This window comes from Mustela nivalis, assembly GCF_964662115.1.
Source record: "Mustela nivalis genome assembly, chromosome: 7".
In the NCBI taxonomy this organism is placed as follows: Eukaryota; Metazoa; Chordata; class Mammalia; order Carnivora; family Mustelidae; genus Mustela; species Mustela nivalis.
Window position 1 is genome coordinate 42,727,624 of NC_139026.1, and position 11,090 is coordinate 42,738,713.

Sequence of the window (11,090 nt, forward strand, 5' to 3'; positions counted from 1 at the left end):
GTACATGATTTTTTCTTTTTAAATATAAAGATCATTAGTTTGAAAACATGAAAAGAATCTTAAAATTCCTGCACTCAGATGGATCTGGTAAAGCACTGAGATCTTGCAAATAACTCATTTCAGAAAACTAGATTAACACCAAATACATTAATTCAAATCTAAACATACAAAATAGCATACAAAAGTATTTGCTGCAGTGGCATTTAAATGTTCAATCACTCAATACCACTGTACAGGTCTGTAACATCCCTGAAGTATTTATTGTATTGAGATGTTTTTTCTGATGGCCCCATTTCTATGATAATTTTTATTCATCTAAATATTACTTCTAATTTGGGTCTATTTCTTTAAACTAGAACATTCAGCATATAAGTGACTATGAACAGCACTCAACAGCACATACAATTTCTAAGATAAGTGCTCCAGCTCTGGATTAGGAATTCAAATAAAAATTTCTCAGAATTACTCTAAGACAAACTGAAAGCTCTAAAAAGAGTTGGAGTAAAAGAAAAATTAAAAGTATTGGGAAAAAATGACTTTTAGAAAGGTCAACTCATTTTCTGCTCTGAACCATTCATTTTTTGTGTTTTTTTTTCTTTGAATCATTTGTTTTTTGAGAGCAACGATATTAGCCTGAAAAAGTGGTAAAATGTATATAGTATCTTGAGTTCCACTTAAATAGAAATAGCTTTTATAATGGATTAGCAACAGGCTTGGATTACAGTTATTTTACCACCTATTTTATTTTTCACTGGATGCTGCAGAAAGCTAAATTTGTAGACTAAATGGAGAAATAAAGTTGGACAAAAGTTCCTCTACTTTGAGAAAACTCCCATTCAGGAGAAAGTGACTATGATTCAACAGCAATTCAAAATTTATTTTACTATGTCAATACCTGAAAAACACTTACAATCTTAAAAGATGAACATACAGAGTCTAAATAAAGTCATTTTTTAAAACTTTATTAGTACTGTTTACCAATGGGGAGATGCAGTTTATTTACACCAGCAGCCATAGGGGCAAGGGGAATACACAGTTAGTTAGCAATCTGTATAGGATGGACTACTTATGCAAAAATAATAATCTCCAAAACAAAGGACAGTGGTGAGCTTCACTACACTTCCCCAATGATCCCAGCATGCGATAATGCCAGGCAATGGCCCCTGGACATGCGGTGGTGGGAACTAAATATGGAAGAAAAAGCCACAAACCACAAAAATTTGTAAAGAACCCCTTCCCCCTATACACGCACACACACTCAGATACATAATAGAATTACAGGTGATCAATATACTTAATTGAGGAAGGAAGGATAGGAATTCTGCTGTTAGAGGGAAGATAGGTAGGGAAAGGGAGAGTTCCTAACCACTGTCAACTACATGATAGGGAGCATTCACTCCCCAGAAAAGAAAGGAGTTAGACTGTCCCCTCAGGGTACCTGTTGGACCTAGCCCACCTCACACCCATGCAGGACAGGCCTAGGGCTACTGCCCTAATAATGGGAGGGCAAAAAAGAAAAACAATAACCAAGAGGGAGGTAATACGAACCAGCGATTTTTCAAAATTACTTTCCACTTCTTCCTCCTCTAACCAAGAGAATGGCCAGAAAGGAAACAATAATGCCATAATCAGAGCTCCCTCTCTGAAGGAAGAGTGGACCATGACCTTACCTTCAGCCTGCTTCCAGGACATTATTTGGCAGCAGGCCAGAGTTTCACTTAAACCCTCCTTTCCCTCTGCATCCCCTCAGAAGGAGATGTCTATAAAGTCAAGGGCAGATAACCCAATGTTGTTTTAGCTCTAACCAAGCTTTAACTTTCTAAAAAGTCAGTGCAGTTCTTGAAGACCAATCTGTAACTATACCTCAACCCTGACCAGGACAATTCTAGGTAAAATGCAAATAGACAGTCTTGAGGCCTTATCACTATGGTTCCCTTAATGTCTATATGTAACACAAATCAGCCCATACAGTCCAAAGAGTTCCTTCTGGGATAAGGAAGGATACATGCACAGCAAGGGTTAGAGAAAACAGATCAGGACCCACTACATTAGTCAGCCTTTACTGGTCTGCTTAGGTCCTAAGAGGCAGTATCCAAGTGGAGGTGGGAAGATGTAACTCCTTATGAAATAAGACACAGCAGGAAGGCATCTAGCAAGGCAGTCCCTATAGGAAAATGCTTAGGCGTGACACTGCCTTTAATACACAAAAAATTATGTTCTCTTCCCATCTTAATCCTAACAGAGGAACCCACCAGAAAATTCTTCTCTGGATCTCGTAAAAGAACGAGGGGGAAAAGAACGACAACCCAAGAAAAACTTGAAAGAAGCCAAGGACAGGGAAACTGGGCAGGCTTAAGAAGCAGGAGCATCAAGAGAGATGAACTGAAACTGGTCAGTGTGAAAGCAGGGTAGCAGGCAGCACCTGGGGTCATGAGCTGCACCAGATAGGCAGTGGAGCAGGGGACAGTAGGAACACGGGGCCAAGCCAGACGGATGAGGCTGGGACCCGTACTGGGGCACAGAATGAGGTAAGAAAACATTTCAAATAAAGCAGCACCGTTCCCGCTCACTTTGGGGTTCTCACCCCTCTACACTTCATAAACCCTCAATCAGGGAGTAAAGTGGAGGGTAGTTTTGATATGTGGCTCACATTTCCCATCCTTGCCTATCCCATTCCTGACTTTTTTGACAACGGAAAGACAGCTCTTGCTGTCAAGAATATCCAAAAGAGACTGAATGAAAGGGGCTGCCCCTCTTGAGGGGCAGAGGTGGTGACAGTCGAGATGTTTACCATAACAGAGCTTTGACTGCCCAAACCAAGAACAGGGGCATTCAATAGGATACTGCAGTCAAATGAGACGACCCAGGCTTGCTCCTTGGCTCCTAGTACTAACCCATTAACATTGAGGGCAGCTGAAAGAGGTCCCCTCTGGGCTCAGCTTTCAACCAGTCTCCTGCCCAGCCATTATGCTTTTCTATAATTCAGGCCTACCCCTGGCATAGGAGGCAGGTAGCGACCTGGCATAATGACCAAGTCAGACACATGGACTGGCTAGGTAGCTAGTAACTCAAGAGTAAGAAAATGACTGCCCCACCAAACTGCTATTCACAGCATAATATATCCAGATATGAATCTTGCAGTTTAAGAGATCGTGCATAGTTGCAGAAGCCCCTGCTGCCTCCTCAAGGGATCATAACTAAATCCTCAGCCTGCCTGGATAACCAAGTTGTCCATTTAATAAGCCTATGCCACCGGGTGGGGTGCAAGACAAAGGGCTCTGTTCAGCAAAAGGTTAGCCCTTGTCCCCAAGTCCGTTCAAGTCACTGTACACGCTGGACCTTTGGGAAACTGGTAGCTTTGACCTTTTCTTCTTGTTGGAGGCAAGATCACAGAGCTTCCCCTACCAGATTCAGTCGTAATTCTTTTTCTTGGTTCTCCCAAATTGGAACTGTTAATATCCAGATCTCATACCTGACTTTCATCTGTCTTGGAGAAGTCCAAATCAGAGGCTCAGAGATCAGAGGAGCAGTCCCACGGAGGCCCAATGATTAAGGCCTGACCATCAGCTTTGTCCAAACTGTCAGTTATCCAGAAAGCCCTTGACATCAGGCAGAGAGAAAGGCTGAGGAACCAAAGGATTTATACGCTGGGCACACAGCTGCCCACCTGTGCACTGGGGACAGTACAGGGATCTTGTGCCCTTCGTGGTGTAGAGATCAACCTGCATGGCACGGAGCACAGGATGCACAGCTCCTCCTGCCCAGGGTTTCAAAGCTGATTCCAAGGTAACATACTTATAAAAGAATCCGAATTCCTAAATTCTCCACTTTGGGTGTTTAAAGGCTAGGATGTTCAATGGGAAGTGGGACTTTTGTTTGATTTCTTTCTTTTTTCTTTTTCTTTCCTTTTTTTTTTTTTTTCTTTTTTGTTTTCTTTTCTTTTTCTATTTAGATACCTAACTTCTCCAAACCACAGGACCGGTCTATGTTATTGTCCTGGTCACTCTCTGATTCTCTCCTGTTGCAGCTACTGGAATTCTGGGGGTGAGCGTTGCAGCTGCTGATCAGGCCCATTCCCGGATTCTCCAGGAAGGGAGCAAAGCGGGAGGCGGCACGCTCCTTTATCTTCCACTGGCTGAATGCCAAAATCCTTCACGCTACCAGTTTCTGCGAACTCCAGGTAGAAGTAGCCACACTTGACTGCCCGGTGCACCTCAAAGCAGAAGCCCAAACAAGAATCCTCTATTAGGTCTACGTATATCTCCTGAGCGATGGCCTCTAGCTTGTTAGTATCCAGGTTAGCCAACGAAATTTCCTCCATTTTAATTTGTCAACGACTGTGGAGCGGGCGCTCGTATTACTCACAGCAGCACCAGCAGCAGCAACACGTCGGGCTCCTCGGGCCGCGCCTAGGCCTAGAGGCCTGTCAGGGCCGCGTCCTCAGGCGGCGGGGGCGGAGGCGTCCGCGGTGCAGAGGCGGAACGGCAGCAGCAGCCAGCGGCGACTGCTCCGGAACCCCAAGTCCTTCAGTTTCTTCTGGCGTCTCCCGGGGACTGGGACTTTGAGCTCGGACTGGCCTGGGACTCACCGCCAAACGGTCTCCGCGCCTCAGCCAGCAACCCCGGCCTCTTCCGCTCCCAGGTCCGGGCCTGGCCCCGCCTCCCAACTTCCGCTCCTCAAAACGCGTGCGCAGTGGCTCCGCGCAGACTCCCGGGGCTTAGCCCTCCGCGCAGCTTCCTGGGAGTTCTTGCAATTTATGAAAACGATTGGAAAGAACTAAACGGAGCTGACTTTGATTATCTCTAAAGTAAAAGAATGGCAAGGATGCTATTTTTTTGTTGTTTTACTTGTAAGTTAAAACATTCACTAATGAACTCGGCACACATAATTGATTTCCTTATGAAAATGACGAATAATGCCGTGCACATTTGTGGTATGATCCAAAATACGATTTTAGGAACATTTCTCCGGATACGTTTGAAAATTTGACTTATATGATTGACTTGTAATCATTTATAGTACTGCCGCGCTTGTCGTTTAAATCCACTAGATGGTGCAAGGCAACAAATTACAATATAGTTTTTCTTTTAGTCTTTTTTTTTTTTTTTTTTTAATGAAGAACTAGGCACTAAAGACATAATTCACGTATACTGATCCCCTGAACCTAATGCGTTTATCTCATTTATAAGTCCATTAAGTCAGTGTGCTCATAAATAGATCATCATTTACATCTCGAAAATAATGCAAAGAGAAATTTATACGTACATTCTCTAATAGAGAAGGAGGAAATGTGAAATATGTTGAATATACTAGGACATAAAGGAAGCTTTTCCTAAAATTATGCCCCTTGAATATGGGACTAGATCCTGTCTACTTGAGTTTAAATCCTAGATCCAATATTTAACAGTTCCCTATTTCTTCATCTGAATAAATCTAGTCTCTGTTTCATGGTTAAGATGAAATGATGCTGTAAAAAATCCTCATGTGACAGTGCCTTACATGTAAGCAAGCATTCAGTTAATGTCAGCTGTTTTAATATTAGTTATGGACTAGAATATATTATAATGAAAACACTACAGTATTTCCTTCACTTTTTACTAGTTTTTTGGTCCCTGCCACCACCCATGAAATAGAGTAGCCTCTTGTTTTTAATAATTTATCAAAAAATAGCTGCAAATAAAGAAAGAAAAATGAAAAAAAAGATCTCATCCTATAATTTCTTTCACAGAATAAAGAAAAACATAGACATACATATTTCCAGGCAGATACAAATAAGTATTTTCTAATATTTATTATCAGAATACTCTTAATGAGTTTTATAATTCATTCTTATTATCTCTCTGCATATTTTTATTATTAGAGGGTTAAGTACCAGTTACACTTATTTGGAGTATGAGCAGTTAATCAGTAGTTGTACCCATCCAAATTTTCTTTCTTTCTTTCTTTCTTTCTTTCTTTCTTTCTTCCTTTTCTTTCTTTCTTTCTTTCTTTCTTTCTTTTTCTTTCCTTCTTTTTTAAAGGATTTTATGTATTTAAGAGAGCGAGCGAACATGAGAGACAGCACAAGTAGGGGTGGGGGGTGGAGTGGTAGACTGAGAAGGAGAAGCAGAATCCCCATTGAGCAGGGAGCCTGACGCAATGTGAGCCTGGATTCCTGGTCCCTGAGACCATGAACTGAGCTGAAGGAAAATGCTTAACTGATTGAGTCACCCAGGTGCCCTCCTATCCAAGTTTTTTTTTTTTTTTTTTTTTTATTAATTTATTTGACAGAGAGAAATCACAAGTAGGCAGAGAGGCAGGCAGAGAGAGAGAGAGGAGGAAGCAGGCTCCCCGCTGAGCAGAGAGCCCGATGCGGGACTCGATCCCAGGACCCCGAGATCATGACCCGAGCCGAAGGCAGCGGCCCAACCACTGAGCCACCCAGGCGCCCCCCAAGTTTTTTGATTATATATTTTATCACCTTAAAAATGACAAATTGGCAGATACAAAGGATTTTGACAGCCTAGTCTATTTAAGATTCATAATGATAATTTTATATATATATATACATAAGGCAGAATTTTTCCCCCCACTGGAGTGTTTGTATAATTTATATGTTCTCCATTCAAAGAACTGGTATCATATTTTGACATAATTTGACATATATGGGGGGCAGTACCATTTGTGCTTTAGGCTAAAACTTCTAAATTATCTATAAAAGGTTGATAAGTGATTTCTTGGTTGCTAATTCTTTGAATTTGGAATACATTTTAGAAAACACACAGCATTAGTATCTCTGAAGCATTTTAATGAAAGAAGTGATAGTAACAGCCATAAGTAATGAAAGTAATAGCCGTATGATAAGCCATAACATATAATGATTAAGTGTACAAGCTCTTGAGTCAAACTGCCTCCTACCAATTACTATCTGTGTGACCTTGCCCTGTCTACTTAACTTTTGTAAATCTGTTTTCCTAATGCAGTGACAGTTCTCATCAGTAGGTTTGTTGTAAGATTTAAACATGACAATGAATATCTACGTCTTCACAAAGTATCTAAAAATAGTATATAATACATACTACTGTGTTATATTTAGTTAGGGAAGAAAATACAGATGTAAATAGAATTGCTTCCACTCACTTCTAGCTCACACCTTCTGCAAATCAAATTTAAAACAATGCTTCTCAAACCTTAATGTGCATATAAAACATTCAGATATTCTTTTAAAATGCAGATTATAGTTCTTTAGGTCTCAAGTGGGCCTGGGTTTCTGCATTTCTAACATACTTTGATGCTGCTTGTTCATCAAACACTTTGAGTAGCAAGGAATTAAAGGGCTTGATAGTAGACAAGTGTTTTTCATGGTAGTTGGATCCCATATAATTTGTTCTGGTAAAATTGACATGAGAATCTTTTTTAAAATTTTGACATAAAAGAATAAGAGATTATTTCTTGGTGCCTTAAGTCCTCCTTATGTTGTGAGAGTTGGAACTGAAATCCTCAGTATATTTATGAAAAGTCATCAATAAAATTTGCTTCAAAATATATACAAGCAGATCATCATATTAATTGAAATTCAAATAATCAGGACCTTGGCTAGGTTTAGATTTCCTGTTAATATTTTATCATATTTACTCTCATGATAGGAACACTATCATGATGTTGAAATTTTGCTTAGATGTTCATCATCACCTTGTTATCTCTCTTCTACTTATTTCGTTTTACTAGACTGCCTTACTTATTGAAATGTACTGAAAGTCTTTATGTTAAATCAATGTTATGCCACAAAAAGAAGTTAGAAGGAACTCCTTAGTTCTATTGAAATTAATAGGGCTCAAGGTATTTAAGCCTTTGGAATAAAAATGAGATAAAATAAAATAGATACTGTCAATTATCTAAACCATTTTTTCAATACAAAGCAAGTATTGGGGATTCATAAGTAAGTGATCTTCAAAGAATATATACATCATATAGGCTTAAAATATTTAGTGTACAAATTAAGGTAAGTATAAGGAATTTAATGTGAAATTTTAATTATCTTTGATTATTTCATTCCCATTCAGTTGTAATATACACACTGACAGATCCGTTCTTTCAAAGAGGAATACCTTTTAAATTATTATCTAGTGGTTTTTACTGAAGACTGAAAATCCATAAAACAACTATTTTTTTAACAGTCCCACATTTTTTGTGTTCACATAAAATGGAAAAATGAGATAGCAGAGTGCATCAGGAATAGACCTGGGAGCCAAAAGACTTTGGTTGCTGTCCTATTTCTGCCACTAATTTATCAGGTGACTTCGGGCAAGAAGGTGAATTCCCATTTGTAAAAACAGCAGGACTCATGTTTTCTGAATGTTTCTTTTAAAAACCTGAATTTCCATGAATTGAAGAATCTGAGAAAATAGTTTTCTTTAAGTTAAGGGTCAAGTAAATTCTTATATATCGGCCTCTAAAGTTCAAATGTTAGCTCCTCAACTGGGTGACTGAGGGTTTTCTTATTACAAAACAATCTGTTCTACCACCCAGGACATCTTGAAGCACTTTTAGGGTTAGGAAAATTACTCATCTACTGACTATCAACTGGGTGTTGTAATTATCTTCCCAAATATCTGAAGGGGTTATTTGTAGATGTTCATTTTTAGTTGGAAATTTTAATTTCTGTAATTACTTGACGCCTATGAAATTCACTTCTACTTTAAAATATTCATTTAAATTTCCCTTGTTTTTCTTTACTTACCCACGTATTTAAAAAATAAGTGAAGTCAGAGAGGGCGGCACCATTTAGCCATATGGTCTTCTTATTTTCATTGGACCATGATTTATGTCAGAAATAAGCTATGTAGTATTGTGCTTTCTTGTCAGTAGTTTACTAAGAAAAATTTATGTGTGTCATAACTCAACAGTAAACACTCACATGTCCCCTCAGGCATGGCCAACTTGGAGTTTCAAATTCATTCTTTGCTGAAATCTATTTTTCAGGATTCGCATTTAAAAACTGATTATCATGCCTTGCATGAGATACTGAGATGCCACAGTTTGATATTAGATAAGGGTGTCATGCTAAAATTGCAATGTCTAAAATAAACTTACAATTTTAATCTGCCCTACTAAACTGTGAAATCAAGGTGACTGAGTTGATTTTGGCATTTATGACAACTCAGGCTTATCATCTTCTAAAGAGAGAGACACTGTAATCCTGAGCTAACTATAGTTAGTAAGTACTTTAGTATACAAATGAAAATTTTAGTACTCAGCATCCATAGTCTTTTTTAAACAGTTGCTCTTTCTATGTATCATTTGCTCAGAATGAATTTGATCTACAGTAGGGCTCCAGAGGCTCTCTGGAATTATTTCCATATATTTGTATGTATGGAAATATGTTCTAAAAAGCATTTTAAAAGTATTTATCACAATGCCTTGTAGATTATAAGCCACTTCATACATTTCATATTCATATATAGGTTGTAAGCCATATATATGTATTGTTGCTGGACCCTCTGTACGTGAAAGAGTGTACATAGTATATGTTTATCTTATATTTGGACAAAAGGCGTTCATTCTCTTATATCATCACAATACGATGATCAAATTTAGAATTTTGAGTAGTTTAGGAATTAACTAACACTATCATCTAATATACAATCCATATTAAAATATTGCCAAATGTTTTAATAACGTATTTTTCTAACATTTTTTTCCCCTGGAGCCAATCCAGGATTACATGTTGCATTTACTTGTCCTGTCTATGTAGTCTCTTTTAATTTGAAAATAAAACAATGATGTACATAAGTTCAAAGACATTCAATCTCATTCTAATAAAAATATTTTTAAAGACATGCAATTTCTCTAATGAAAACCTTAATTATGGTAAAGATTTTTCTTAGTAGATCAGGCAAGATGCTTGCTGCAGCAATGTTGCTTGAAAATGAAGATGATTCTGAAGAAAACCGTCTACTAGAGTAAGTTACAATGCCAACACCTCAGGTTTCTTTTGGATACAAATGCCTTTTGGAACTTCTATTATGTTCATTTTTAAACATAATTTGATGACAGTAATATTGATTCCTTTTCCTATCCTGTTAACCCATGTACTTTAGGAGAGCTTGATCTTGCTAATTCTAGTTTTGCCAAGCACTATAATTTTTAGAAAGTAATCCTCAACGTTTTTTCTTTCTTTCTTTCTTTCTTTTTTTTTTTAAGATTTATTTATTTATTTGAGAGAGTGAGTGAGAGAGAGGACAAGCTGAGGGGAGAAGCAGAGGGAAAGGAAGACTCCTCTGCTGAGCAGGAAGCCTGATTTAGGGATCAGTCCCAGGACCCCAGGATCATGACCTGAGCCAAAGGCAGATGCTTAAGCAACTGAACCACCCAGGTGCCCCTAATCTTCAAGGTTTTTATCATGACATGGAAACTGCTGGTTGGACCTGTCCTGGTTGGTAAAACAAGACTTTCATTTGCTAGTACACATCATAGTAAACCAGGAACAGCTGAACAAAGGATTCACTGAGAAAAATCCATGGCTTTTTTTTTTTTTTAACTTAACCTGTCTAATAGAAAGAGGAGGAAACTAAAATAATAAGTTCAGGTCTGATAAAGAAACAAAGGCCAGAGATGTTAAATGAATTGTCCAACTAATTGGTGGCAGAACTAGGATGTCGAGCTTCTGACTCCTAATTTTCACTCTGTTGCCCAATGTCTTCAAAACCATCAGTAATGACTACTTCCTATAATGCATTTTGTAAAACTGCTTTTAGAGTTGACATTAATATGTATCACATAAAAATCTTACTGCCAATGTAGCATTTACCAATGGTCAAAGACATATGATATAGCTTAAGCACTCTGCTTATCCATAAAGTGCTAAAATATTGATATTAATTATTAATAAAATGAAGCTCCACACTTTTACATGATGTACTCTTTAAATTTTTAATTTTAATTTTTAATTTAAAAAATTTTAAAGCTTTAGCTTCAAAAGGAACATTTTTCAGATTAGCAAGCCATACATTCCACAGAGAGACTTAAACTTAATTTAGAAATGTATTTTGAGAAATTTTTAAGAATTAAATCTTCATATCAAAGTTCTTACTGCCTAAAAAGTATTAGAG

At 38.0% G+C, this 11,090-nt stretch overlaps 1 protein-coding gene across 1 annotated transcript; it reads right to left on the reverse strand.

The window, feature by feature from the left end:
• Positions 1-946: 946 nt before the first annotated feature.
• On the reverse strand, positions 947-4,676 carry ATXN7L3B (ataxin 7 like 3B). The gene has a single exon (XM_082739671.1). The coding sequence runs from the start codon at positions 4,319-4,321 to the stop codon at positions 4,028-4,030; it is 294 nt and encodes a 97-aa protein (XP_082595797.1). The 5' UTR covers positions 4,322-4,676; the 3' UTR covers positions 947-4,027.
• Positions 4,677-11,090: the final 6,414 nt, after the last annotated feature.